Source organism: Trametes versicolor (assembly GCF_000271585.1).
Source record: "Trametes versicolor FP-101664 SS1 unplaced genomic scaffold TRAVEscaffold_10, whole genome shotgun sequence".
Classification (NCBI taxonomy): Eukaryota; Fungi; Basidiomycota; class Agaricomycetes; order Polyporales; family Polyporaceae; genus Trametes; species Trametes versicolor.
Window position 1 is genome coordinate 392832 of NW_007360330.1, and position 27665 is coordinate 420496.

The 27665-nt window shown below is 61.4% G+C and overlaps 7 protein-coding genes across 7 annotated transcripts; 6 read left to right on the forward strand and 1 right to left on the reverse strand.

Moving 5' to 3' along the window:
- Window positions 1–85: 85 nt before the first annotated feature.
- TRAVEDRAFT_39247 (uncharacterized protein) lies at window positions 86–2206 on the forward strand (the record flags this gene model as incomplete). The annotated part of the gene is made up of 6 exons (XM_008043651.1): window positions 86–253; window positions 309–378; window positions 429–797; window positions 850–1535; window positions 1598–2039; window positions 2115–2206. 6 exons carry the CDS (start codon window positions 86–88, stop codon window positions 2204–2206), a joined length of 1827 nt encoding a protein of 608 aa, XP_008041842.1.
- Window positions 2207–2816: 610 nt separating this feature from the next.
- On the forward strand, window positions 2817–4568 carry TRAVEDRAFT_152979 (uncharacterized protein). The gene is made up of 3 exons (XM_008043951.1): window positions 2817–3309; window positions 3362–3494; window positions 3850–4568. Exons 1-3 carry the CDS (start codon window positions 2951–2953, stop codon window positions 4324–4326), a joined length of 969 nt encoding a protein of 322 aa, XP_008042142.1. The 5' UTR covers window positions 2817–2950; the 3' UTR covers window positions 4327–4568.
- Window positions 4569–5133: 565 nt separating this feature from the next.
- On the reverse strand, window positions 5134–7661 carry TRAVEDRAFT_66303 (uncharacterized protein). Its single transcript, XM_008043952.1, has 3 exons — window positions 7506–7661; window positions 6399–7450; window positions 5134–6340 (listed from the first exon to the last, which is right to left on the reverse strand). Exons 1-3 carry the CDS (start codon window positions 7540–7542, stop codon window positions 5618–5620), a joined length of 1812 nt encoding a protein of 603 aa, XP_008042143.1. The 5' UTR covers window positions 7543–7661; the 3' UTR covers window positions 5134–5617.
- A 4070-nt stretch (window positions 7662–11731) lies between these two features.
- TRAVEDRAFT_60204 (DNA glycosylase) lies at window positions 11732–12724 on the forward strand (the record flags this gene model as incomplete). Its single annotated transcript, XM_008043953.1, has 2 exons — window positions 11732–11783; window positions 11853–12724. 2 exons carry the CDS (start codon window positions 11732–11734, stop codon window positions 12722–12724), a joined length of 924 nt encoding a protein of 307 aa, XP_008042144.1.
- Window positions 12725–13292: 568 nt separating this feature from the next.
- TRAVEDRAFT_152987 (uncharacterized protein) lies at window positions 13293–15017 on the forward strand. The gene is made up of 3 exons (XM_008043954.1): window positions 13293–13766; window positions 13873–14037; window positions 14102–15017. The coding sequence occupies exons 1-3, from the start codon at window positions 13448–13450 to the stop codon at window positions 14833–14835; spliced, it is 1218 nt and encodes a 405-aa protein (XP_008042145.1). The 5' UTR covers window positions 13293–13447; the 3' UTR covers window positions 14836–15017.
- A 3293-nt stretch (window positions 15018–18310) lies between these two features.
- TRAVEDRAFT_152988 (uncharacterized protein) lies at window positions 18311–20453 on the forward strand (the record flags this gene model as incomplete). Its single annotated transcript, XM_008043955.1, has 3 exons — window positions 18311–18492; window positions 18551–19365; window positions 19437–20453. Coding segments are annotated over 3 exons (1489 nt in total), but the record flags the coding sequence as incomplete, so codon positions are not given.
- A 5045-nt stretch (window positions 20454–25498) lies between these two features.
- On the forward strand, window positions 25499–27588 carry TRAVEDRAFT_152993 (protein disulfide isomerase). Its single transcript, XM_008043956.1, has 9 exons — window positions 25499–25675; window positions 25732–25759; window positions 25984–26116; window positions 26178–26256; window positions 26484–26580; window positions 26631–26741; window positions 26795–26903; window positions 26960–27257; window positions 27322–27588. Exons 1-9 carry the CDS (start codon window positions 25545–25547, stop codon window positions 27482–27484), a joined length of 1149 nt encoding a protein of 382 aa, XP_008042147.1. The 5' UTR covers window positions 25499–25544; the 3' UTR covers window positions 27485–27588.
- The last annotated feature ends 77 nt before the right edge of the window (window positions 27589–27665 follow it).

The window sequence follows — 27665 nt, forward strand, 5'->3', positions numbered from 1 at the left end:
AGAATGCAAGCTCGCCATAGTTCAGGCTGAAGGCTTCGCTCGCGAGAACAAGTTCAAACAAGCAGGCTCGAAGTTCGCTGAAGCTATGTCGCACCTCGTGGGACCGCAGCTTACGGTGCCACTCGATCCCGCCAACGGTGGGGGTGTCAAGTGCCCGGTATACATGAACTTCACCATGGACGAGTGTCTGACCGCGATGACTTGCTGCAACGGAGCGGCTATGAACCTATTCGAATCCGACGAATTGGTCAAGGTCAGCACGCACCGCGATGTCAACCTTCTCTTCTCTGACCCTCTCGTCCATACAGGCCCTCGACTGGAGCTTGGAGGTTGATGTGCTGCACAAGAACGTCCGGTTCATGAACAAGGCGCTCTTTGGTACGTTTCGTTGGTGACAATCGTGTGTAATCTGACTCAACGCGTTTTAGATTGGGACTTATACGTACCGTCTCCTCCGAGCCTCGAGTTCCAGCGGCAACGCCTACTCGGCCTCGTCACGGCTTCCGACGTTCTGCTCAAGCTCGGTAATACCGGCGCGGCGGCGTACTGCCGCAACGTCGGGAACGACCTCGTCCGGAGCCTGCCTTCGTCCCAAGAGTATTCTCTTCGGCGTGAGATCCTCTCCGTCGCCTCCACTAAAGCGGTCATGGAGTACCGCCACCCCGATCCGTCTGTTTATCGCTCGCTCGAGATCAGCAACCCCGACCTGCAAGTACGCGGGTCGTGGCAGCGGCTCAAGTGGGCAGACTCGTCGAAGGTCACGTCGCGCATGGCGCACGCCTGCTTCATCTACAAAAGTAAGAAGTTACAACGTACGTTGGTACAGTATATGCTGACGCATCCTTTCAGGTCGCTTGTACGTGTGTGGCGGCCAGCGCAGCGGTAGCATGCAGGTTTATGGCGATATCTGGTGTCTCGACCTCGTGGGGATGAAGGGCTGGAGACAGCTCCCGTCATACAAGCAGCCGTTCCTGAACTGCCAGATGGTCGTGCACGACGGAAAGGCGTACCTGTTCCGTGGCTCCGCAATGGTGGACTACCTCGATCTCGAGAAAGAGCGCTGGGGCCGCATCCAGACGAACTTCGTCAATGCGAAGGGGAAGAAGCTGGCGTGGCCGTACACCGACAATCTGACTGACTACGTCGCGCACGTCTTCGAGGGCAAGATCTACGTCTTCGGGGGCAAGTACCACCGCCCGCTCGGATGCAACTACTTCGCCGTCCTCGACATCGCGACGAAGAGCTGGACATACCTTTCGGGGATCCATGACTCCGTCGAGCTCACCCCCGATTATAAGCAGCCGGGAGTGCGTAAGGATCTGGCGAGCTGGGTCGACGAGGAGCGCAAGAAGATCTACATCATGTACGGCATGGCCGACCGCCATGAGGCCGCGATCTACGAGTCGGACTTCGCCTCCTCGGACGGGTTCGTCTACGATGACTGTTGGTCCTGGGACATCACCGAAGGGAAGTGGCAGCAGGAACGCGTCCTCGGAAACTTCCCCTGCCCCCGCGCGGAGGTAGCCTGCAGCTATGTCCGTCCAGCCCATCTCCGCCTCCCCTAGAACCCGTACTAACCCGCCTCGTTTCCTCCCAGAACCCGACCACGAAGCAGACGGTGATGTTCGGCGGGTACAGCCCCGCGCTGCCGTTCTTCGTCGAGTCGTCCACGACGAGCTTCGGGTTCAACTACTTCTCGGACACGTTCGTGCTCGACCACAGCGCGCCCGGCGGCGCCCCGCGCTGGAAGCAGGTCATCACCGGGAACTTCCCCACCTACCGCGCGCAGAGCCAGCTCATGACGGACCCCGCGACGGGCCGCATGTACCTTTTTGGCGGGTACACGAACACGGACTGGGTGCCGGCCGGCAAGCACGACCTCACGCGCAGCTTCGGCGACGTGTGGCAGCTGCGCGTCGACGTGCCTGGGGGGCTCTTCGAGGACATCGACTGGGAGGACGAGCGCCGCGCGGCGCAGTTGGGCCCGTGGATGGCCTGCTACGTGTGCGGGTCGGTCGGGGTTTGGAAGAAATGCGGCGGTGCGTGGCGTTTAGACTCCATTGTGGGCTCGTCGGCCCATCGGCGGGTGCTGACAGCTGTAACGATTTTTCTAGGAACGTGCGATGGGCGCGTGTACTTCTGCACTCCGAACTGTCAGAAAGAAGGCTGGCCCGAGCACAAGCAGAAGCACAACTGCAGCAGGTGAGACGGTTTAGTACCCTAGTGCCAATGCACTGTTCGCTCGAGGAATATAAAAGTATGGTCCCATGGAATGCTGGCGCTGCGACTCCGATGATATGTCGGGACCAGTCAGCTGTGTTCCCACAAGTAATCAGAAGAATGTCAGGCGACATGGGGCGGTGTAACGGTTTGTATCAGGATATCCGGGTAGGTCGGATGCATCTAGTCGGCACAGCGGTTAGCTTTGCATGTCAATTCGTGGCTATGGATGTCGCTACATCGTGCCTGAAAGGCTATGAGAGCAGGTTTATTTCTATCCGTAGAGTATAGGAACACGACATAAGAGGCTGTCACCGATTTGCGGCTGCCATGGTGGTACACCGGAAGCCTGATACGGTTTATGACCACAGTCGCAGCATCTTCCTGCTGTCGACCATGAGCACTCTCTCCAGATATTCCCGTGGAGTGAAGTCAACCTTGCCCGCGAAACCGACAGCAATGCTCGTTTACCAGTGATTCTGAACTCGTGCCGGTTGGTAGGCGCGTGGGTACTTGGCGGTGGTGCCGGGGCGGAGTGGCTGTGCGGAGCATGCTGCATTCAGTAACGGGCGCTTGATTCACACTGCCCTTCCGCTTGGACTTGTGCTCAGCTGGCTTACTGAGACTCCCTATTCGACCCCACGGTATATAAGTTCCACGCTCTGGTAGCGAACCATACCCCCACTTTCCGCCCACCAACATCAAGGTCCACCAGCCGACCCCAATCAACATGTACGTTCCCGGAATCACCAACCTCAGCCAACATCTGTACCCGCGCAAGGGTGGCGGAGGAAAGGGCGGTGGCGGCAAGAGCGGCGGCAGCAGCAGTGGCAGCAGTGGAAGGTCAGGATCCAGCAGCAGTGGTTCAAAGTCCTCGGGAAGCTCAGGCTCCAGCGGCAGCTCCGGATCGTCCGGCGGTAGCGTCGGGAGCAGAGGTGCTTCTGTGCCGGTGTCTGGATCAACCGTTGGACGCTCGAGCGCCGTCTCATACGGCTCGGGAACCACAAAGGTTGTCTCGATCCCCGCAGGACAGCCGTTTGCAGGTCGATCGTCTGGTGGCGCGACAAGAGATCAGGTCTTTGGAACAAGGTGTGTATGGCGCTCGATTATAACAGGGGTGGCGCCTGACAAGGTTTCATAGATCGTATGGCAGCGGCTACCCAGGAGTGTCGGGTCTCGGTGTCGGGGGGAGAGGATTCCCCTTCGTCTTCTGGCCTGTTGTATGGGGCGGCGGGCTCGGGTACGGCGCCGCGTATCTGCATGCCAACCACGAGGTGAGTGGCGAGGATACGGCTGCTCAGGAATGCATGTACCACTCTGGATCGCCTCGCGCTTGAGGCTTTGTTTACATCGTGGGGCCGAGCAAGCAACTCTTGACCTGTGGTCAAGGCGGCTCGGGCGGGCGTCATGGCTCTTGCATGGCTCGCCTCGGCGCTGTCGGTGGCATGCCGATATCTGCTGCCTATTTGTTCAGCTCCCTGGGTAAACAAAGCCCCAACAAGTTTTTACGAGAGTGGCAGGTATGATACGCCATGCCGTACGATGCGAGCGATCCAAAGAATGGCCCATCGGTTCTTAAGCAGCTGTAGTGGCCAGGATGTTCCAGTTACTCACGCATTCCTCCCATAGTATGGCGAGCCGAACAACTCAACGAGGCCGGGAGGCCCGATGATGCAGGCCGCCTTCTCGTCGAACTCGAGCAATACCACATTCCACGTTGTGGCGGACAACACCACCGTCACTGCGCTCATTGCGTCCATCGACGCCAACTGCACTGTGGCGTCAAATTCCTCCACCGTCCCGCTCGCGTTCAACGGCAGTGCGACAGATCCCAAGCCGGAGCAGTCCGTGCAATACTATCGCGCGAGCAGTGTCTCGCTCACGCTCGATGGCTACAACGACACCAGCGCATTGTCCGACGACGCGAACGCGACGCCCGTACCACTGCCCTCCAACATCGACACGACCCTGCTCAACTGCCTTAACGACACCATCGGGGCGGCGGTGCCTCTTTTCGAGGACTCCGCGGGCCTCCGTTTGAATGTGCCCACCAGCGGACTGATAGGCCTGGCCTACGTCGTTTGGTGTTTAAGCCATCTCCTCTGATCGCGTTCCTCCGTTTTCCTTACTCCTTCTCACCTGCGACATCCCTTGTCCGAACTTACGATTGACTCTCCCCTTCGCTCGTTGTATACCCTTACGACCCCTTATGCCCGGTTACGACGCTGTTCTCTACCTTCATCATACTGCCCGACTAATAGCTGTCGTATTTCGTTCGCTGTGGGCTTTGTTGGGACTCTTACGGCCTGTACTGTATCATGTCATTGTCCCTGTACCTACCTACCTCGCAAATAGCACACGGATACCGCGTACAATTGTAGCATTTTGCTCTGCAATTGTCTCTATTATTCGCCCTCTGGAGGACGCCCTTTGTACTCGGTGGCCTTTGTGCGAGACCGGCAAACGCCGGACGCGAGTACTTCAAGCGCGTCCTCGTCGTGGTTACCTCGCACCAACCACACATTATTCACCCCCTTTCGCCGTCGCCACAAAGATCTTACTGCTCTGATTTTATCTCGGGTCTCTCTCAGGACGGCTAGGCTTGCACAGGCAATCGATCTGTGGTCTACTACACTACCAGACGCGCGACGCGTCCTTGCCGACTTGCAGTTGAACCTCCCTCACGCAACATTGCGCGCGAGACACTGGACCCACAACGCAACGCCTATCTTCAACGGAGCTCTCGATATATGCTGAGGGCTTGATTTTACGATAGAGCAGGAGGATGGCTCATTGGTACACGCATCTACGACGGAGACACGATCATGCTCGCGTCAAGAACGAACACACTCCACTCGGTCACGGCTACAAAGACGACGACCCATATTGACGATCGAGGCACTCAAGCACACAGGAACCGCGTTCTCTCATCTATGCGCTAGCTTGCATTCGGTGTGTAAGAATACAGCAGACACGGTACGCGCAAATAATGTGATAAGTGAGGAGTCGGAGGGGAGGTGGGGGGAGGTGTCCAGTGGCGGAGCAGACGTGGTAGTGGGGGTAAGGTGAGTGTGGACTGTGATATGGGTGTGGGGTGCGATGGGGGGTATTGAACGCGGGCGGGGGGTTCGTGAGGGAGGCGGGTATGCAAATAATGCTACGACGTGAGGGGATGCGTGAGGACCGTAATGCTGCAGGAGGGGAAACGGGGAAAGGTGAGTGGTACAGTGCGCGCGGGGCGAAGGGCTGATAGTACTACAAGGGGAACAGAGAATATACACGCGCGCGCCCCGCAAAACGGCGGAGGCGCGGCCCCAGAGAAGACGGGATGGGATGCAATAATTTTAGTACAGTGTCTGTGCGCGTCGACCCACGCCTGCGCGAGCCGACGGAGTCATCACCAGTTCATGCTGCTGTCGTGCGCAAACACGCCCGAGTAGGTGTCCAGCCCGGGGGTCGTTGCGTCGTGTACGTGAAAGTCGTGCTCTTCGGGCATGTGCTGCACCACGTACTCGTCGCGCTTCAAGTGGTACTCGTCGTTCGGGTACTCTTCGTGGACGTACTCGTCGTTCGGGTACTCTTCGCACTCGTACTCGTCGCGCTCGCGCTGCTCGTCCTCGGGCCGGATCGTGCTGGAGGACGAGGAGGTGCCGTTGGACTGCTGGGACTGGGTGAGCGCCTCGAACTGCGCGAGCCCGAGCTCGACGGGCGGGATCGAGCACAAGTTGAAGTCCTCGTTCATCAGGGACTCCATGTTCGCCCAGAGCGCGTCGCTCGTCGGCCAGAATCCGTAGGGCATCGGCATCTCGCCGTCGTCGCCGTCCCCATCGACGTTCTCAGGGACGTCCTTCGGCGGGGGCATCGACAAGGACATCATCCGGAGCGCGTCATCGGGAGTGAAGGGGGCGCCGTGCGTGCTCGGGGACGACATGATGCTGGACGCGTAGGAGCTGGGCGTGTAGGACTCGGAGCCGACAAGCGTGGAGGCGATCGATTCGGCGGGCGACATCATGTTCGTCATCGCGCTCGAATCGCGGGGGATGGTGAGCGAGTGCAGCAGAGGAGGTACGCCGCCGTTTGCAGACATCTGGTACATGTTGTGGTACGGTCCATTCATTGGCTGACAGGCGCGCGGCTATCAGCAGGAAACTCGATACGAGGACGGATGTGGTGCATACCTGGCCGTTCTCGTCATACATGCTCAGACTGTCGCAACCCGACATGAAGAGGTGGTCGTTAGGTGCGTAATCGAAGGTCGTCAAAGGAGCAGACTCCGTCGGTGGCGGGATATTCGCGACGGGTGCTGGCGATCGCCCGCTGATCCTCGGAATGAGCGTCGGCGAGGTGGGACACGACGGCATCCAGACGGATGGAAGCTGGATCGACTGGAATTGTGGTGGCGGGGTGGGCGCAGAGACCGCGCGCCGCCCGTGCCCGTGTCCGTGTCCGCTCGAGGCATATTCGCGGTTGTTGACGTTGCGCGAGGGCGACGACGACACGGGGAGCAGGAACGAAAAGCTCTCCGCGTCGTCGTCCTGCTCGTCGCCCCTGCGCGACGCCGACGCGGACTTCCCCTTCTTCTTCTTGTCCTTGTTGCGCTGCGGACGGTAGACGTAGTTGGGGTACATCGCCTCGTGCTCCTTCTTCTTCTCCTTCGCGAGGTCTTCCCAGTACTGCCGCTCCTCTGCGGGGAGGCTCTTCCATTGCTGGGAGATCGTCTTCGAGAGGTCGGCCTGGCGCTGCTTCTTGACCGGGCCGGACGTGCTCTCCTCCTCCTCGCGCGCGGCCTGGCGGTCCTCGCAGCACTTGCGGCGGAAGAGGATGAACGCATTCTCTGGCCGCTTGATGTAGTCTTCGTCGCCCTTCTTCGGCCGCCGCTCCCCGATGTCGCTCGCGGTCGATCTACGCCGGCGATGCGACGAGGCCAGCGAGGAGGTGGTCGAAGGTGAAGATAGAAACGATTCCGGAACCGAAAGCGCCGACTCGGGAACAGAGTAAACTGAGTCGAGCACTGAAATCGAAGAGTCCGATCCGATCGAGGATGTCGGGGAGAAGGGGCGAAAGGGCGGGGGCGTCGAAGGAATGGATTTCAAAGTGGGCTCGAAGGGCGAACTGGACGGCGAGGACGGGAAGCGAGTGTCAGTGATAGGGAAGGTGAATGCGCGCGGCGTGGGCGAAATGATGGACACTGTTGGGGGAGGTGGTGGGGCGTCCGTCGAGACTTCGAGGTCTGTGCGCAGACGCGGTGAGCAGTGTGCGCTCGCTGTGTGTGTGCAGGGACTTACTGCGCGAAGAGGCGTCGCGAGTGCGGTAGGCAGGCATGATTGTTCTCGTTAGTGTGGTCGGGAAAGGATGGCGCGGTGTTGTTTGGTAAACGCAGGCAAGTTTCCTCGAGGCAGGAAGATAGGGCGCTCCAGGAGCGGCGCGAGCGATGGCGGAGGGTGGCACAGAGGCCCCGAGGAGAACAATTGCGCACAGGACGGAGGAGGGCGAAGACAATACGCTGAGATCTTTATAGCCAAGGAAGGAGCGAGCGACCGCCGAGCACCCTAGCCGCCCCCGCAGGACACGAGATCGCCCTCGAGATCTCGTTCATTGTGTTCTCTGTCCAGACACGGACACGGACCTAGTCCCGAATCAGCGTACGCGTCAATCCGCGCTGTTGCCCTCTGTTTGGACACAAAATGCAGCCCGGATTCTCAGCCATCGCGTCCGGCCAACGTCTTATTGTTGTGCGCCTTCCACGGTTCCTGCACCCGAGCGCACGGCACCTATCGTGCTTATTGTCTTCCGCCCGCCTTCGCATACGCCTCATATGCCGTTATCGAGCCCACAGATGGAATACTCGATAAAGTCCCGTGCAATCCCCGTTCGCGCGCGCGCGTGCTCGCCGTCTACCGCGCACACGCCGAGTCAACCCGCCCCGAACCGGCGCACCCCCACCCCACACCCCAATCCATCCACACCTCACCCCGCGCGACCTGCGCGCGCCTTCCTAAACAGCAGTGTTAAAGGGGGCGCGGGCAGCGCGTGGCGGGGCCGTGCACGGTTTTACCTCCAGCTGCCCGTCCCGAACACCTCGTGTCGCCCGCTTTCGTAAACGGCTGTAAGCGGGGCGCAATATGGGCAGCGGGCAGGTTCTGATTGACTCATCGCGTGGCCGCTCGAGGGGATATCGGATTATCTCACTCACTCACCCCCCCAGGGAAATATTGATCAGGGTTTGGGATTTTCGCGCATGCCGCCCGTGAGTACTCGTGTGCCAGAAGCAGGCCGCTTCCCGGATATAGCAGGGCCGTCCCCGGGGAGCGCCACGGCAGGGGACGCCGGGGGAGCGTCGGATATGGCAGGAGGTGGCTGAGAGACCGGAGAGTGCGCTCAGTAGGGGGCCCGCGCGCTCTTGTCTCGATCGTGTTGCAGATCGACGCTGCAACGCCCCGGCCTCTCTCGCGACAAGACCACCCCCCGCCCCCTTCCGCATCTGGTTCCGCGGCGGTGTCGCCCCCGCCCCTGTGCCCCCGCCGGCAACCCACGCCCCTCGACGCCGGGGCCAGTGCCACCACCCCGCGCACAAGACCGCGCGTGACCCCTCCCGCCCCGGAGGCCCGGGCCTGAGCGGAAATAGGCCTTGCTGTCCGCTGCTATCCCGGACCATCTCGCGCAGCGCCATGCGGGAGGGCAGCGCGCGGGCACTCGCTGTCGCCTGCGGCCCCGGATCAGCGCGCGGACGCCAGGATGGCGCTACGATTGCAGCAGGATCATGGATGACCGGCCGCGTCTGAGTCCCCGCGATGCGGCATACCGTTTGTTCGCCCGATACGGAGAGACGAAGGGACGCGCAGGCGCGCGGACGCACGCGAAGGTTCAATTCACACTCAGGCGGGCGGGACTGCCACTGCTCATCCATCCTGCCACGCCGGGATGGCGATTCGGCACGGATATGGCAGCATTGAGCATGCCGGATGGAGACTCCCTGCGCACCGCCCTGCCGTCGGATCGTCCGCGCCGTGTATGGCTCGACGCAGCGCACTCGGGAACCCGGATCTCCTCCACGTCTATCTGTGTAGCGTACTGTATACGGTGCGGCGGATGTACGTGGTGTGCAAACGTCCAACCTTGCGCCGCAGGCAGGAACTCAGCTCGCACTCAAACGCCTCCGGAGAAGCCCCTGCGTCATTCCGTCCTTCTCGAGCCGTCCCACGAACATGCACCTGACTGCGCTCTGCGTGCCCGCACCCCGAGGTCGCCTGCACGCGCAACACTCCGCGCGCGTACAGCTGGGCTGTGTCGCGAAACATACGTGTGTTTCCTCCTGTGCCTGCTACCCGGGTCGCATGGGCGCAGGGCAGACGGAGCTCGGAGCAGCAGATGGGCTATCAGCCTCCGTCCCGAACATCCACCTAGCAACGCCGCTAGTGCCTCGCGGATTTCTGCGCGCACCCCGCGTCGGCGCGCCACGCGCCACCGCGCGCACGTTGCCCCTCCTCTGCGCGAGAGCACGACGGACGCGGGTCGTTTAAGCATCGCAGCTATCTAATATCCCGTATCGCATCGCGCGGCGGGCATCAGCTGACGCCGCGCCGACGAGCGAGGTCCCCGCCGCGTTAGCAGGTTAACTCGCTTTGGAGGTGATGGTGAACGCGATAGTGCCGATGCCCCTACGCGTAACGGGACTCGGACTCCTGAGCTGGAGGGGGGGAATCCGTCGTCGGACGCCGCGGCGGCACATATCCTGCCATCCGATCCGTGTCCTGACATGTCTCACCATCCGTCTCTGCGCCGCCTCCTCACACGCGATACGGGGGGCAGCTCCTCTTGGGCATATCACAGGGGCGTTTCGCAAGCCTGCCTGATCCTGGGAGCACGGCACGTCGTTCCGTTCCGTATACGGGCAATTTCAAGGGGCTGCGGAGGCGGCATGAGATGAGTGCTCGTTCGCCCTGTGCAGCTGTGCAAAAACGTTGCCGTTACCTACATACGGTTATGATGGCGTGCGGCGTGCGGAGGCTCGGGCGCGGAGCAGCGGGCAGCAGCCTCGAGGCGGGCGGCGGCGCAAAATGCTTCCGTGACCAGATAGGGCGCGACGGGCGGTGCATCGCCTCCGAGGGCACCGTGTGCTGGTGGCTGCATGGGGAATCATGGGGAAGAATCATATGCGCCTGCGACGAGCAGAGGCGGCGATGGGGGATCGTGATCGACGATTATCGTGGCCATTTGCGCGATCGGTATGTTGCGCAAGGGCACACGGACGCTTGGCTTGAACAGTGATTGCTGAGTGACCCGGGGAAGCGGGGAGTCTTGCTAAAGCAGGCCGCAATCGATCCTACTTCCTTTCCGTCGTCTCGTAGCGCGATCGAAATGTGTGCCGAAAGGGTCAGTTGAAGGGAGCTCCTCCATCGAGCATGTTCAGCGTATTTCCGCTTCAATCCGTGGCGCTGCGCATGACGCTCCAGCACGGCAGATATATCCGGAAGGCCTACTGTACGTCGCGAGGTGCGGTATTAGGCTTCAGCGTTGCCGCAGCGCTGCGCATGGGATATTCGTGAAGCGTTCCTGTCGGCGCGGCGGCCATGTGTTACCTGGTCTTTGCAGGACGGACCACACCCACGTCGCCGCGAGCGGATCCGGACATCTGCGGGGCGGAGCGGACGTCCAAGTTATCAGGTTAGCCGAGGCGAACGTTCATCTCCCGGAGGAGGCTATCCAGCGTGCGCATTAGCCACAGCTGCGTGCATGTGCTCGCGGACACGCACCTGAGCACGGGACGCGATCGCGCGTAGATTCAGGCCCCCCGAGCCCGAACATCCGAGCATTCCCAATTTCCGAAGGGGTGAAGCGCCTACGTAAGGGAAGCAGGAGGATGACGACGGACGTAGCGAGTTGACATATCTCCGGCGTAACAGACGTTGGGGGCTTCCTGGAGCGGGTACGCGGGGAGAAGGCGCAGGGGCGTACGTAGGCGTGTCGTCCGAAGGCCGTGTAGATCGTCGTGGGTGGCCGCACGCTGCTCGAACCTGTACGCCTTGAGGCTGGCCATGTGGCCTCTGTTCCATACATACCAAGAAAAGAGATCAAAAAAATTGCACAGGCTACGACATGTCATGCCATGATCGGATACTCGTCTGGCTGCAGATGTGGGCAGGAGGAGGCATGGTACTTGGGGGAACGCGCGTCCTGCAGCAACGGGAGATCGACGCACACGGATGAGTAGCAGTTGCATTTAGGCGCCTGTGCGCGCAGTGACGTCGTGCGAGCGAGCGATCGGAGATTGACACAGGCGTCTATTGCGGTCGGTGGCAGGGCATTGCCAAATAGGGTAGGCGGAAGCAAATGCCACGTGTGTATTCAGGGGCGACTCTCCAAGCGCTCTGCTGAGGCAGCCGCCAGCTCCGCTGCGGTTCTGCTTGCTCCCACCGTTCGGACTGTCTGCAAAACGAGTCTATAGCTAGTCTGAGGTCTCACAACACTACCCACCGCTTGGAAAGCCCGTAGCATCCTGTCTCGAATCAAAATGGCCCCGAGAATCAAGCGTCCACGCTCCCCAACGCCTTCGCTCGGCGACAGTACAGCGGAACCCTCAGCTTCGTCCCCCAACAAAGCCAAAAAGCTAAAGCTTCTAGCCTCGCACTCAGTCGCCTCGCCGTTCCCCGATTATCCGCACCCCACGCCCACGGAGGCCGCAGAAGTGCACGCCCTGCTGTCAGCAACCCACCCCGACCTCGCGAAGCGCCCCCGCGTGCCGTCCGAGGCGAACGACTCCGCGCGCACCTGCGGCAGCGTGCCGAACGTGCTCGAGTCGCTCATCGGCACCATCCTCAGCCAGAACACTTCGTCACGCAACTCCATGGCCGCCAAGCGCGGGCTGGACGCCGCGTTCGGGCGCAACAACTTCGCCGCGATCGCAGACGCGAAGACGGCGGACGTGGTGGAGGCGATCAAGACCGGGGGACTCGCGAACAAGAAGGCGGGCGTCATCCAGAAGATCCTCGCGGAGGTGCACAGGCGGCACGGCGCGTACTCCCTGCAGCACCTCGCGGGCGCGGACGTGAAGGGCAAGGGCAAGGCGGCGGGTGGGGCCCCAGCCTCGGACGAGGCGGCCATGCAGGAGCTGGTGTCGTACGACGGCGTGGGCCCGAAGACCGCGTCGTGCGTGCTGCTGTTCTGCCTGGGCCGCTCCTCGTTCCCCGTCGACACGCACGTCTTCCGGCTATCACGCCTCCTGGGCTGGGTCCCGCAGAAGGCGGACAGGGTGACGGCACAGGCACACCTCGACCTCACAATTCCCGACGACCTGAAGTACGGCCTGCATGTGCTGATGGTCGGGCACGGCCGCCGGTGCAAAGGATGCAAAGGTGCAGGCGGCGGGAAGGGCGCACCGTGCGTGCTGAAGACGTGGCTCCGGGAGAGGAAGGGTGCAAAGGAGGAGGAGCTTGAGGCGAAGATCGAGGACGTAGAGCGGTCGGATGCGTTGGCGACACTGCTACCTGTGAAGGCAGAAGATTGACGGAATGTGTCCGGTGGCGGCCATGCCAGTCAGTGTACATACTTTTCCTGGAGCGTCGTACGACTGCAGCAGAGCTTATGATTTTTCTTGACATATGCAACGCTTTCTTGACGTACATGGTCCGGGCGAGCGAACCTCGTTGGTGCTGGCGCAGAAGGAAGTGGCGAGCCGCCCGTGCGCGTCTGCACAGCGACACGCGCGGAACACGCGTCGCGCCCCTAAATGAAACGCGCCACGGTCACGTGCGCCTCGCCTACGCACTTGTGGACTCGTCCCCCCAGCCACACCTGGACACACCCGCCTCCTACCGTGCCAAACACGCCCCCACTTTGGTCGAGTATTACTCGTTGTGTTGTTGCGGAGCGTGCTTGTGCAGCGCGCAAGCGACGGACAAGGCGGCGCGACGGCCCAACCACGCACCCCAAATCGGGCACAAGAGCGTCTCCGCCAAACACGCGGCGATTCCCACCCACTGTACACATGTACTGCGCGAGGTCGCGAGCCGTGCTGATAGTGCCGATATAACAGGAAACTAGTGACCCCCGGGGCCGCGAACGCACCCTCGCCTGCACGCGCCACCGCAATGCGCTGCAGCCCCTCCTCGAGCCTCCGCCTGCCCCCCATCCTGTCTTGAATCGCCACGACCGCTACAGCTCTGTCCGCACACGCCCCATAGTCCCATAATTAGGTATCGCCACCACATCGGGATCACATCAACACGCAATGGCAGGAGGCGACGGGATGCCGCCGTGGCCCGTGAACCAGACGCGGCCGGCGCACAACGTCGATCTGCGCCGCTCGTGGGTGCCCTCGCCCGTCATCCCAGCGCGGGACGCCGAGCACGAGCGCATCCCGGCGGAAGACGAGCCATCGTCGGCTTCGACGTCGACGAGAAGCGCACGGAGCACGGGGAGCGGCCGGCGGAAGCACTCGCAGAGAACGCGGCGCGCGCCTGGGGATGATACGCTCGGCCTGGACGGAGAACGAGGCGTGCGGCGGCAGTCGTGGCTGGCGTGCTTTCGCCCGATGAGCCTGTTCAGCAGTGGGTAGCCGTTTGCCTTTCTTCTCGTCACCTCTCTCGTTGCGTGTGAGGCGGGATCGGCGAGTTGACGTAATTCTGACCTTTATTATTATCCTGACGCATTTAGGGAGAAGCCGAGTTGTGGACTCTGAGGTCGATGACGCCGAGAAACATACCGAAGAGCGCCATTTGGATTATAGACGCGAAGTCGCACCTGCGGAATGGAGGGCGTATGGTTATTGGGCGCGCCCGTACATTAACTGGCCATGGGCGATTAGAGTGAACAACGCAAGTGTGTACCATACTCACAGATCGCGCGTCCATCGAGCACTGACCATGCGCCCGTGCGCCCACAGCGCCCCTCCTCGAGAACCAGCGCGAACTCAGCCCGCCAGAGGTGGACGCGATGCTCGCCACCATCCGCGAACCCGGCGGCGCGGAGGCCCACCCCGAGAACTGGGTCCCGCGCGTCTCGCACCCCTCCCTGCCCCCACGCCCAGACCTCTGGCCGACCCCCCAAGCGACCTTCAGCCCGCTCCCCGGAGAACTCCAACTCAACCCGTGGTTCACACACCGCGCGATCGGGACGCCCCCGCTGCACTTCGACCTGCGCCTGCGCGCGGCGGACGCGGAGGTGCACGTGCGCGACGCGCTGTACCGCACGGGGCGGCGCGACGCGCTGCGCGTCGACGGGCCGAACGGCGCGCAGCCGGCGACGTACCCGGGCGTGCCGCGCCTGCGCGTGACCGCGCTCGCGGGCGACGCGCAGCCGTGGTTCTGGTGGCCGTTCACGGTGCTCGCGCACCACGCGGCGCTGCCCGTGCAGGTGCGCGACGTGCTCGACGCGCTCGTCGCGAACTTCGAGGAGCGCCTGTCCGTGGAGGAGTGGCAGGCGCTGAGCGACGAGCGCAAGCACATGGTGCGCGACGCGTATGTAAGGAGGTGCACGCTGCCGGTGGGCGGGAGGGTGTGTCCGCCGGACGATGGCGCGCGCAGGGTGGACTACCTCGGGGACAACTTTTGTTTCCGCGGGTTCGAGCCTGCGCCGGACGGGGACGGCTTCATGATGTTCGTGGGCCCGCCGCCATAGCGTTGGCGCACGCCCGGGGTGGAAGGGTGTGTCCCGCTCGGGATGTTAGTTTGTGCTTCCGGTTTTGGATCGGTCCGTCGTCTCTGCTTTCTGGTCATCTCACCTGCTGTATTCTGCCATGCTTTCCTGTTTCCTGTCCTGCAATCCAAACTGTGTCGATTGTCTGCACCCTGTGCCGGTGGTACATGAGCAGGAAGTGGACGCGCCGGGAGCGGAGCACGGAGCCACCAGCAAGGGTCCTCGGAGACGAGACGTCAAGTGAGTGCATTATGCGGCCATAGAAGGCGTCACTGAAGCTCGAACCAGCGATGTATAGCGCCAGGATACCGGGCGTTGAGTACACCACTCGACGAAGCTCGCGAGCCACATGCCTTCCAGGTCCGCCGACGTCGAGCTCGAGGATTAGGTTGCGGCAGCAGTACCGAGACATAGGGAAGCCCGCGTTCGAACTTCATTTCCGGATCACCAGCATTCCCCAGAAGAAGCGGGCGGGCACGAAGGGAGCATAGCTGCTGCCGCCACAAGAGCCTCGAGCCCGTCCCGCAGTTTCTCGACATGCCGCCACTGGGGATGGGCGTACTGTCTCCACCACGCGCGCCGCGCCGAGCCACCCGGGTTGCGCTTGTTGGGGATAGGTGAAGGCGCAGACGACATCGGGCTGCTGCTGTGGCGTCGGCCGAAGTCGAAGCCGCACAGTGAGAACGCGAGGAAACCTTCGTGTGAGTGAAGCCGAGGAGAATTCCCCGCAGGCGGTGGCACGAGCCCCCCGAAGTACGCTCGTGCAGCTGCGTGCGCTTCCCGAAGTCTGCAGCCCAGGGACACATGACGCGGTCGGGGTGCGGTCCGGTCTTCCTCGGCGACTGCATATGGTCCTGCTATCATCCGGGGCAAAGCACGTCCAAGTCCGACGACGTGCGCTCGACGTTGGTAGCCGACAGCGCGCGGCGGGCGCCATGGGCGCTGGCGGACGTCGACGATACCGCACCTCCGCTGATGGGTCCGATGCCTCCGTCGGACGGAAGGATAGTGCAGTTCCACGATACGTCGGGACGCTGCGTCCTTACGTTGTCCCTTAGGTCACCAGGAATAGTCAGCGCGCAGTCTGGCGTGCGGGGCGGTTGTACGTACAATATACGGAATGCACGGAGATCGTGGCTCAAGCCCGTCCGCGCTGGAGCATCGCTGGTCTTGAATCCCGGGATGTCCTGGATACAAGCGGAGTGTTTCAACGCTCCGGCCTCTTTCGCGGGCTGCTAGGGGATCTGCGCTTGCCGTGAGGTGCAGGCGAGGATACCCACCTCCTGCGCGTCAGGACATACAGCTATCCAAGAGCACCTGACGGTCAGCGAGTGCCCCTTGCTATCGGATCTTGGCTGGTCATATCCCGACAGCGAGAAACGCGTGCGGGTTGGATGCCGTACACCCTCATCCGCTGACTACAGCGTGCTGTCGCATACCCGAGGAAAACTGTCGAGAGCATGGCACGATGAACTTACCGGCCGGCGTGCGCTGTCGAATGCGGTGCGGAGAGAGACCATGTGTACGCTCAAAATCAATCAGACGGCCCCGAGTGTGGTTCGAGCGCGTCCTCGCCCTCCGGCCCGACCTTTGACAGAGGCGACAGGATAGGCGCAATGTGGCTTAAGATGGCCGCCCACGATGGATGGACGCAGCAGGTTTAGCAGCATAGATCCCCGACGGGGCCCTGAGATAGATGGCGGCGGAGCGGAGGTAAATCAGGCGGTGGACAGGCTTGGACAGGGAGAAGTAGCCGGAGCAATATGTCTGCATCCGTGCGTGAACATTGTCGCGTCTCCTCTGGACTCCGGATGCGGAGCTTCCTCGAGGCAACGTCGCGAGGAGAAGCCGAGATCTTCTCCGCCTGTTCCTGGAGACGGCGAGTGCAGCACACGACATCTGGAAGACCGGTGAAGTTTTAGGAATTTGGCGCGGCGTGATTAAACATACCGTTATGAATATGTTCTGGGCGGAATAGACCTACCTGTATATTCAGGGAGCATATCGAGTCATACAGCTATCCCCAGCAACTCGTGAACAAGAGTCATCCCGAGAAGAGGAAAGCCAGTGGCCGAACCAAGGTCGTCGGAGTTGCTCACACAACTTTGTCCGAAATCACAGATAGAGTATGGGCGCTTGAAAGGACATCCCCCCGGATACCTCCGTATGTTCGTTCGTCTCGCGCGATCGCTGTCGCACACTTTGAGACACATGAATGGGGGTGATGTTGCGAAGTTTTCTGTGGAGTATCCTGCTTAGCAAAAGCAGGTGATAGCTGAGAATACGAGCACGAAATGCTACAGGACGGGGGCATCGGACCGTGGTCCGACGGCGGATTCGGGGTCCGGGCGCACAGCGTCGACTGCTCGGTGTGCGCTGGAGGACGGTGGTCGGCTTTCTGTCGAATACTCCACGACCTCGAGGCTTGCAGACACGACTTCTATGGCAGAACCTGAGCGATAGAATATCCGCGATCTCTGTGATACCCCCGCGGCGAGTCTGAATCGGCGGCGGACGCGCGGAGCGGAGCTCTGTCAGACGACGCTCTCGCGCACTCCGTATCGATACTCCGGGTTTGGCTGTGCGCATCGCATGCGCAAGCCGAGCGAGCAGGTGAGTGTGTCCTTTTCCCGCACCGGATGTGTGGCCGCCCGGGTGATGGGAGAAGATAGGGTTGGCGTACGCCGCGGGTGGTTCGGTCATGAGGGAACGACCCAGGTGGTGGCCGTTCATTTGCGAGGGGCGCGCAGGGTCGCGCCATCGATGCGCGGACATCCTCTGGCCTGTCTGGACGGCCGTGAAGCCTGGCTGTACGATATTCCTGCGTGCGGGCGTGTGCTTCGGTGCTTCGCGGCTCGTCATGGGCACTGACTCGGCTGGAAGCGTGCGGCTGCCGTTCGCGGAAGGCAGTTCCTCAGAGGCGGTGTGTGCGCCCGTCCCCATCTGACCGAGGAAGTGAACGCCACGCACCGCTGCGCACGGGAACTCGAGATATGTACTGGACCCGGCACGCAAGCGGGAATTCGCACCTGCCCAGAGCGGAATAAAGGCATAGAATATCTGGGTTTCGACGCTCTAGGTCCGACTGATCCCTTGTTCAGATCCTGCTTAGCGGCTCGCCTCTTTGTCTCGGACCTCATCCTGCTCTCCTGCTCTGTCTCCGCTCGCGTATACCGGCCGCTCCTGCTGCTCAGTATGCCGTTCATCATGTACGACCCCGATGTGGCCTTCAACGACGCCGACGACGATGGTGAGCACGCCTTTCCTTTTCGGGCCCGTACACGCGCCGTAGTAACCGGGGGCTCACTGTCTCTGCAGACGGCATGCCGCCGCTCGTGGACAACCCCCTCCCCCCGATGACCTTCACGTTCACGACTGAAACACACCATGGAATATGGAACAACGAAACCACGGCGTACGAGCCCTGCGCCGAGCCAAACGCCCCGCAGATGGGCATAATGTCGCCTCCGGGCTCGCCCATGCTCGGACCCGCACGTCCCTCGCACGCCAAGAAGCGCGACGCGTCCTACATCCCGCGCCCCCCGAACGCCTTCATCCTCTTCCGCTCGTCCTTCATCCGCGCCCAGCACATCCCGGGGGCGATCGAGGGCAATCACAGCGCGCTCTCCAAGATCATAGGTGCGCCAGGCGCCGTCACCGCGCGGCTTCCGCGTGTCTGACGCGTTTTTTATTGCAGGCAAGTGCTGGAAGGCCCTGCCGCGCGAGGAGCGCATGGTGTGGGAAGCGAAGGCCGTCACCGCGCTCGCTGAGCACCGCAAGAAGTACCCGGACTGGCGGTTCAAGCCTGCGGCGAACGCGCTCGCGAAGGTGAAGGACGGACCGCGCAAGAGGAGCAATCGGAAGGGGAGGGGGCAGTCCGAGAAGGAGGAGCGGAGCCGCGAGAAGAGGTGCGCCAAGATCGCCGATTTGCTCGTAGCGGGGAAGACCGGCACGGACCTAGCGGCCGCGATCGAGCAGTACGACTGCGACGAAGACCGTGGCCGCAAGCCCAAGGAGGAAGCAGAGGGCGTGCCCGCCGTGCCAGTGCCGAAGGCCATGCGTGTCGGCGGCGCGCGCGAGGACGTCAAAGTGCACGTCGCGGACACGATGCAGAATGCCGACGCGGACCCCAACGCGTTCGTTGGGGAGAGCCCTGCCTCCAAGGGCGCGGTGCTTCGCTCCTCCGCCGACGGCCGTTTCAAAGTCCCGCTCACCTCGATGTTCAAGCGATCTTCCTCCGCCCCAGCCCCGCGTGCGCGCGCGCCTAGCCCGGACATGCAGCAGATCGCCGCGCAACGCCGTGAGTCCGTCTGTGGGGGTGCCCCATACTTTGCTCGCGCGAGCAGTTTTGGCAGCTTCGCAGACCCGCGCGGCGACACGCTGTGCGCCAGCCGTCCCACCGGCGCGCCACGTGAACGCCCAGGGCAGGCTGCCGGGGACAGCGTGTCTGCAAACGCTGCATACCCGCTCGCGCCCCCGCGGAGTGCTGACGGAGCCATCGGAGTTCACGACGTGAGTGCGTCACGATCACACGTTTTCTCGCTCGCTTATTTTTTGTGGCGTTTACCCCCTTGACTGTGTAGGTATACGCGTGCAATGTCGCCGGAAGCGCGTGCGTGAGCCCTCCTCTCCCGGCCATCGAATTCGACATGGACGGCATGGACACGCCTGCGCTCTCCCCTGTCGTGACACCCTCTGCGTATGGTTGGCACTGCGACTCCGACGCCGGCAGTCCGAACAGCATCTCGGACATGATGGGGGAGGCGTACGCAGCGCCGTCCCCCTCCTCGTACTCCTCGCTCGAAGGCTGGGCTGGGAGTCCCCTGCCATATCAAGCATCCCCCATCATGTCCGCTATCCCCAAAGGTTTCGATTACGTCGAGGAACCCGGTTCTCCCAGCGTCATGGAGAAGGCCTTTGACGCCGCTACTTGCGCCGCTTTCGGAATCGGGAACTGGAACGCGCCGTTCGGGGTGGGCGTGGTCGGTCCCGCACCATCGCCCTACGCTTGGCCCGCGGATGCGTCTTTTGGCTACGATTTCGCCGCCGGGTACTGTCCCCAGGGCGATTTCTAATTGTCCATCCAATCCCCACCACTGCAGCCGTCTCGCAGCACGGTCAGTCCTGTCACCTCTCGTTCGATAGAATGTGCGCGGCGCCTCGCCCGCACGCGTCTCTTCCCTCTCTAGTGCCCGTTCAGCGTCCCTTTTTGGTCTCCGGTTTTTCCGCTCTATGCCGTCTTTCTATGTTATCACCTCGCTCTCGCTCCCGCTCCCGTCTCCGACTCCCGGTGATTCAACTCACCGCGCGTTCCGCCTCCTGGCTCTTTCTTGTGGCGCAATACACGACGATCGTCCGCGCCTCTGTCTATACGACATGCGGTGGGAGCGCAGGACGGAGATAGAGCCCTTCGCCGTCCATGTCCTCCACCTCGCATACCCTGTCTCGTTTCATTTCGTGGCGTCCGGCTTGTACGATATGCACTCTCCGCTGTACGACCATGTTACGTATGCCCGTTATGCCCCCGACCCCGAGCGGCTGGTGTCCGCACGGGCCCCGCCGCGCGCTCCTGCGTCGGTACGTTATTTTCTGTACACCATGCCCCCTCCCTTCCCAGTCCCTTAGTGTCCTGAAGCCAAATTAGCAGCGAAGGCAATATGTATGTATCGTTTACGTACCGGGCACGGGCAGAATGTCATATATCTCGTGCCCCGCAGCGCTTGACGTCAAGGCCTTCTAGCCCCCTTCGCGCGGGTGTGCTCGCGCTGCCGGGCGCGCACAGCGGGATATTCTTTCGTGTTCCCAGGCCCGCCTTCCGGTGTTCTAACGTCCTCTCCTGCGGGCCACGATGTCCCCAGCGGGGGAGACGAGCCCATCTTATCTCCTCACGTGGAGGCATCAGATGACGGCGTGCCCCGTTTTGCTGCAAATCCCAGGCACCCTCCTCTCGTCCTCCCCCTCAATGAGCCCGGCCGAGGTCTCGCGACGGCCTCGACGAGACATGCGTCCGCCGTGAGGTGTGCAATGCCGAGCATTAAGAGTCCTTTGCAGAAAGCGGGCTGCCTCGCGTGGGCGCAACGTGGTGTGCACGTCTTTCATTTTTTCTGCTTCCCTGAAAACGACGACTGAAATTACGGTTCGCCTTAGACGGCTCGCTGCGCCGCCGTCGTCTGCACCCGCACTTCCAGATTCCACACCGCTGCGCTAGTTGGTCAGCACCCTCGTTCCGGGTCGGAGAAGAGAGGGCGATGGGCAGCGCAGAGCGCCCAGCGCGGCGCTCAGCGAAGCAGCGATGGGAGGCGGCCACCTCCGCCGTGGGCTCGTAACACATGTTTCGTTCCTGATGGCATCGACCGCGCCAGCCTTCTCGCCTTTCCAGATCCAGACGCCCGCGTTCTGCAGCCGCCCAGGCGTCTGTAGGTATAGTAAATTACACAGGTGAGCAGGGTTCACGCCCTGGCCGCCGCCCAATCGCGCAGGAGCGCACCAGGAACCCCATTTCCTCGCCGTCAGCCTCGAGCTACCATCCGCCCGGCGCGGGACTGCACGGGCACTTGTCGGCGTGCCCGCTCCCATGCCCGCCCGCCCAGCGTTCCCGCAGAACGTGCGGGGCCTTTACGCAGCGTCCCCCGCGCCCACAGCCCAATCGAACGCCATCCAATCTCGAGAAGGGCATGGTCGGGCTCTGCGCGAGCATACTGCAGTCGACGGTGAAGCCGGGCCTTCCATTCTCGCGAAGGGGGAACGGCGGCACATGCCAGTGTGCTCCACGAAGACCGCCTGAGGTACGCCTTCCACGATCTTGTGAGCGAGCGTGATCTTGATCGTCCGCTTGTTGCCACGCCCAGGCCTGGGCTCCTGGCCCGAGCTCTGCGTGCGCGGAAGGGGATGACGACGATTTCGCCCGCGAAGGGACTCGGGGCGGTTCTCCAAATCACGAATCAGGATATGCACCCCCGTATTTTCCACTCCGCCTGGCGCATCATACGCTCGAGCATCGCACGAAGCTCTTCTGAACCGGGTGGCGCGGGCCAGGCGATGCGCCCGGGTCTGGACGAACGTGCGGCGTCTCTGCCATCTCTCCACTGTTCTTTGAATCTGATGGGTGCGATATGTCTGGGTCGGGCGTATTTGCGCCCGCCTGGGTAATCTGGGAAGTGACCGGGCGCACAGATATGATCTCCGCGGCGGGCACAAGGGGCGCCCCACCGCTCTGTTACCGCAAGGTTCGCCCTGACTAAAACATCCATCGGGAGCGGAACTCCTCTGCATCACGCTGGCCGCTGAACCTAGGGCGAGTATAGGTCGAGTACCCCGGACGAGAATTGAATGCTTCCGCGACGCCTTCTGCGCTGTTTCATTGGACGGCTCGGTCCTCTTCAGGTTCCGTCTCCAGGAGATGTCGGCGCCCCTTCTTCTGCCGGTTCTGCTCCTCCCAAAATCATATGTGCACCGCGGCCCCTCGCAGCGGAAAGGTTAGCGTGTTTGCCCGATACGACCCGAAATGAATGCTCTCGCATGCTCACTCTTGAACTTAAAATCTAGACTTCATCACGGGGCCGCAACTGGACATCCAACCCGTACGGCTATGACCCTGGATTCCCTCGGCCGCATCCCAAGATGAATCCTATGTGAACTCTCTTCAGCGGCCATGAGAGCCGTATGCTATACGTGAGCAGAAAACGCCACTGTGCCTACTTGATGTACAGCTCAGGATGACAGTGTGTCCGCTCAGAAGATGGCGGCGCAGCGAACTTGGCTCTCGCCCCGCATCCGTTGATAGATTCACGAATCACCACTCCGCCCCGCCGCTTCGCAAACTCGAGGCCAATTTGCTCCTACGCGGGCGCCCACGTCAATGCGACCTCGGCCGTTCACGCGCTGGGGGAGCCTCGACGCAGGGGCCGACGCGAGAACTGCGTGATCGGTCGCGGGTGCGTGTTCTTATTGTCTTCGCCCAAAGGGGAAGCGGGGGCTGAGGTCGATCGGCGCCACGATCCCGAACGCCTGAGCACCCGCTCGTCCCTGCCAATGCAGTTAGCAGCGCGCGAGGAGCGTTACAGCTATTGTGGATGGTTTCCATGGCACTCGCGCTACGCTAGGAGTGTTGCATGCGATCGTGGATAGTTTTTGCAGAGGTACTAGCTCAGTGGAACCCGACGCATGGCGGTGCGAGCTCGACGCTATCATGGCGATCGGTACCACGAGCTACGTATGGTGCGCCAGCTGGCTCCGCTGGAGTCATAGCAACTGCCACGGAACCCTGGAAGGTTGCCTGCTGGCAGTACGGCTTTCCGTCGGACAGTCAGCAAGCTCGGAAAGAGACTCTGGGGTCGGAGATGCGCCGCAAGAACCGTTAATCACGAACCGTACCAGGATTGCAAGGTTTGCCTCGTGTTTGCGTGTATTAGGTGATACATTTGGCGCGAGCAATGTCGCCGAGCTTCGGAGTCTTCAAATCGCGTTCTCTTTCGCAGGGGGAATGCTTTCAGATGCTGTGACTCGACGCTATGAACCAGAATGGCAATGGGTACACCATATTGGGCACTAAGTTCTCTTCAGCAACCTTGCCGTCCCCGCCGCCGCCGCCATGTTGCGGCGCTCGGTCATGCTTCTCGATGCAAATGCGCCTCGTGTGCAGGGCCAACAGCTGAATGTACAGCCCAGGCTGTTCTCGCGGTGAGCGTCGTCAGATTCAGGTGAACTGTCCGCCCTGTGTATCACTGATGAAGGCACACCTTTAGCTTCGATGTCGGGAGCAGCGTCTCCCCCCTCTCCGACGTTCCCTCGATCACCCAAAGCGTCGAAATCCTCGGTGCCGCACTCCCAAATCAGGTGAACAATGTCGGGAGTGCGCGCGTCTGCACGCCCGGATTGGTACTTCCAAAGGGCGGCACGAAGCTGTCACCCCGCCGGGGGCAATAGTGCGCTACGTGCCGCCCCTTGCGGTGCGCTTCTACTCAAATGAGAAGCCTTCATGACTGATTCTTGACGTGTCGTGGAGCTCGGGGAGCATGCGCTCGCTATATGGCGCGCGCCAGGCCCGAACTCTGCTGCGCGTGTCGGAACCTTGTCGTGTCGGCGACATTTGGCGGCGCGTTCTGCGGGCCCCGCGGTGCTTCGCCGCTCATAGAGTGGGGGGCGAAGCGGTGCTGCTGCTCGCCTCGACCCTCGGCGAACGCGGATAGTGTCAGCGTGCTTCGCTAGAAGGTAGCTCCGGTGGGACGAACCTTCGCAGAGGCGCATGCGGATGCTTCGTATCCTGTTGGATGGCCATATGGACCGTTGCACAGTCACCGGCTTCAATCAGCACACACCTGCGCTTCACATTGGCACGGCCACCGACGTCCGAGATGATCGTGATTCGTACGAGTGCTCATTGTCCGCCTCAAAAAGATATATGGACTGCGTATGAGTCCTGCTATACTCCGACGCATTCAGCCAACGCCTTACCGCGAGAATATAGCGCGAAGATGTGAAGGGAGGTGTGCTCGATGGCCGGGACGATCCCAACCGCTGGTGGTTTCCTGCCGGTAATGACTTCCACCGCGATGCGACGGGCACGGTCATGAGGAAGTGGCTGCAGGGAGGCGACCCTGACTCATTGTCTGGATTATAGTAGATGCGCTAGCCTGTGACACCTTCATTGGAGTCGATGGCACTCGTCGGAGCTGTTATAGGGCCGTGATTACTGGGGAGTAGGCAGCACACGCAGCTGGAAGGAGAGTCCATGACGTCACTCCACGCGAGAGCTGCGTGGTATACACGAGGGTGCGTCCGTCGAATTCCTCATATATGTTCCCATCTTTATACGACTTCACTGTAGTAGATCTCATAGGTACGAAGGTGCGGCCAACACCTCCGTGTCGGAAGACCCTCAGGTTCCACCCGGATCTCAGGTAGTCTCTACAGCAATGCATTGACTTTACAAAGCCACGTAGCATACCACATGCTCATTTGGGTTTGCCATTTTTCTACGCCTCCAGGAGCTGCAACATTTGACAGACCCAACATCATGATCATGTTCGAGAGCCCCATACGTACGAGGGGGTAATCTTACCATGAGGACTAGTGTCGTGAAGATTGCCCCAAATGCTGTTGACGTACGTGGTGCCACTGTTTTGCGTTGGGCTGTTGCGCCCGAGCAGCTCGGCGTTGTGGTTGCTCAGTGCCTGCGCCGCTCGTCCTCGTCGAGCGCGTCAGCCTCTTCGCAGGACGAATGCGTCTCGGTGACATAGTCAGAAATTGCGGTGTGAAGGTGAGGCATGAATCCTCCCGCATGCGATCTACTGACCGCTTTGCTAGCGTCGAAAGCCTGAAACCGTACTTGGAACTGACTCGGAATTTCGACCACCAACACGGCAGTCGTTACAATGTGAGTAGGTCTCATCCGTGTGAGTGAGTTTCATAAACCTCTGAAACACCCCATTGAGTAAGATATCTGACATATACAGCGTGTCCAGGACCTGTGAGAATTTAGGCGGGCGAGCGTCGCTCCCGGTCGCGACGGTGAGAACCGTCGGGGCAACCTGAACCACGAGAATTGCCATATGCGGGCACACACCGCTGCGCGGAGACGCTTACCTAAGCATCCCAGGACCCTCCACGTCGGCGCGTTCTCAGACGCGCTCTGACAAAGGCTCGAGCCGCCGCGCTCGGCTCCCCACCTCCCTCTCTCCACTACCACCACCATGCGGTTCTCATTCGCGCTGTTTGCGACGGTGCTCTCGGTCGGCAGTGCGTTCGCGTCGAACGTGCTCGAGCTTACCCCGGACAACTTCGATGAGCACATCGGGAAGGGCAAGCCTGCTTTGGTCGAGTTGTATGTCCCTGCGGTGGCAGTAGCGCGATAAACGCACAAACTGACAATGTATACAGCTTTGCGCCATGGTGTGGACACTGCAAGGTACTGTGCCATCTCAACATACGGACTCTTAGCACTTCGAGCTGCGCTGTCCTGGAATGTGCCATTCCCACCCTCCGGAGTATCCATGGAAATGCCCTTCACTCCCCGATGCCTGAAGCATGCTCTATGGACGAGGGACTATGGCGCATTCCAGGACAGCGTGGACGAACCCTGGGGAATTTGTTGGCCTCTAAACACGCATTGCTCACATTGACGTTTCTCAGAACCTTGCACCCACATACGAGCAACTTGCGGACGCCTTCGCGAACTCGAAGGACAAGGTCATCATTGCCAAGGTTGACGCGGACGGTGCGGGAAAGCCATTAGGCCAGAAGTACGGCGTGACCGGCTTCCCCAGTACGTGATTCGTATCTCTATTACGGAGAGCATTTCACTTAACACGGTTGCGTGTCTCCAGCACTCAAGTGGTTCGGTGCCGATGGCGGCGAGCCCCAAAAGTACGACGGTGGTCGTGATCTCGACGCTCTGGCCAACTTGTGAGTCCCTTTCCATGTTCGCGTCTCACACCACCACCCTCCTCTACGTCCCAAACATGTCCCGAGATTTGAGTCTCGCTCTCGATTCACCCCATCCATCCTACGAGATGATGTTTATTTGGTTAAGGTTTCTGACACTCAGAGATGAAACCATATATATGTCCTGACCGACTTGTTCTCGCGGAACCTTGTCTTGGGAACGTATGACTGACGGACAATATTCCTAGCGTTACCGCTCAGTCAGGCGTGAAGTCGAGCATTAAGCCCCCACCGCCGCCGGCATACCAGATCCTCGACGCACACACGTTCGAGGAAGTCGCCCTGGTATGTGGAGCGTTGATGTTTTCTGAGGTATCAACTAACACTCCCCGTAGAACCCCGAGAAGGACGCCATCGTCGCGTTTACGGCCCCTTGGTGCGGTCACTGCAAGCGTCTGAAGCCTATCTACGAGGAGGTCGCTAAGGACTTTGCGAGCGAGCCTAACGTATGCCACGTTTCATCATCGTTGTATTCTGTTGGTATTGAAGTTCCCCGCAGTGCATTATCGCCAACGTCGACGCGGACGACAAGAAGAACCGGGCCTTAGCTGAGAAGTACGAGATCAGCAGCTTCCCCACCATCATCTTCTACCCGAAGGGCAACAAGGGTACGCACCGCGCCCTCGCAACACCTTTCAAATCCGTCTTACTGACTCTCGCGCAGAGGACCCCGTTGACTACGACGGCCCGCGCACCGAGGAGGCGTTCGTCGAGTACCTCAACGAGAAGTGCGGCACCCACCGCGCCCTCGGCGGGCTCCTCGACGACAAGGTCGGCCGCCTCGAGCAACTTGACGCGCTCGCGTCCAAGTTCTTCGAGGAGTCCGCCGCGGCGCGCCAGACGCTCCTCAAGGAGGCGAGCACGCTCGCGGCCACCCTCGGCGACGGCGCGAAGCACTACATCCGCGTGATGGAGAAGGTCGTCAACGGCAGCGAGGAGTACCTCGAGAAGGAGTCGACCCGGTGCGTCCTTCAGGATACGGTGTTCACGGTTTCGGTTGCTGACGTAGGGTTGTGTGGCGTGCAGTCTTGCGACGATCCTGCAGAAGCGCACGCTCGCCCCGGGCAAGCTCGACGAGATCAAGGTCAAGGCGAACATCCTCGGCGCGTTCCGCCCGGTCGTCGCGAAGGTCGAGGAGGCCGTCGAGGAGGCCAAGGAGGAGATCAAGCGCGACACCGCCGAGCTGTAGAGCACACCCCGCTGCGTCCCCGCTATGTCTCCGCTATGTTTGGATTTCTAAGTTATAATTGATGCGCTTCTGCAATGACATCGACACGGATGTTACGTTCCCGCCTTACGCCCGCTCGACCGCCGCCACCCGCGAGCATGTGAGGCCCGCGGGCGTGTGGAGCCCGTCTACGGCGGTGCTG

What these genes read in the sequence shown, in the direction of transcription:
- TRAVEDRAFT_152979 (XM_008043951.1), top strand. Translation starts at nt 2,951, where the DNA reads ATGTACGTTCCCGGAATCACCAACCTCAGCCAACATCTGTACCCGCGC. An exon ending in GATCAGGTCTTTGGAACAAG is followed by an intron (nt 3,310 to 3,361) that starts GTGTGTATGGCG and finishes AAGGTTTCATAG; the next exon opens with ATCGTATGGCAGCGGCTACC. An exon ending in ATCTGCATGCCAACCACGAG is followed by an intron (nt 3,495 to 3,849) that starts GTGAGTGGCGAG and finishes TTCCTCCCATAG; the next exon opens with TATGGCGAGCCGAACAACTC.
- TRAVEDRAFT_66303 (XM_008043952.1), bottom strand. Translation starts at nt 7,542, where the DNA reads ATGCCTGCCTACCGCACTCGCGACGCCTCTTCGCGCA. An exon ending in TCGCGACGCCTCTTCGCGCA is followed by an intron (nt 7,451 to 7,505) that starts GTAAGTCCCTGC and finishes GTCTGCGCACAG; the next exon opens with ACCTCGAAGTCTCGACGGAC. An exon ending in TGTATGACGAGAACGGCCAG is followed by an intron (nt 6,341 to 6,398) that starts GTATGCACCACA and finishes CGCGCCTGTCAG; the next exon opens with CCAATGAATGGACCGTACCA.
- TRAVEDRAFT_152987 (XM_008043954.1), top strand. Translation starts at nt 13,448, where the DNA reads ATGGCAGGAGGCGACGGGATGCCGCCGTGGCCCGTGAACCAGACGCGG. An exon ending in CCCGATGAGCCTGTTCAGCA is followed by an intron (nt 13,767 to 13,872) that starts GTGGGTAGCCGT and finishes TGACGCATTTAG; the next exon opens with GGAGAAGCCGAGTTGTGGAC. An exon ending in GATTAGAGTGAACAACGCAA is followed by an intron (nt 14,038 to 14,101) that starts GTGTGTACCATA and finishes GTGCGCCCACAG; the next exon opens with CGCCCCTCCTCGAGAACCAG.
- TRAVEDRAFT_152993 (XM_008043956.1), top strand. Translation starts at nt 25,545, where the DNA reads ATGCGGTTCTCATTCGCGCTGTTTGCGACGGTGCTCTCGGTCGGCAGT. An exon ending in CGTTCGAGGAAGTCGCCCTG is followed by an intron (nt 26,581 to 26,630) that starts GTATGTGGAGCG and finishes CACTCCCCGTAG; the next exon opens with AACCCCGAGAAGGACGCCAT. An exon ending in CTCGAGAAGGAGTCGACCCG is followed by an intron (nt 27,258 to 27,321) that starts GTGCGTCCTTCA and finishes TGTGGCGTGCAG; the next exon opens with TCTTGCGACGATCCTGCAGA.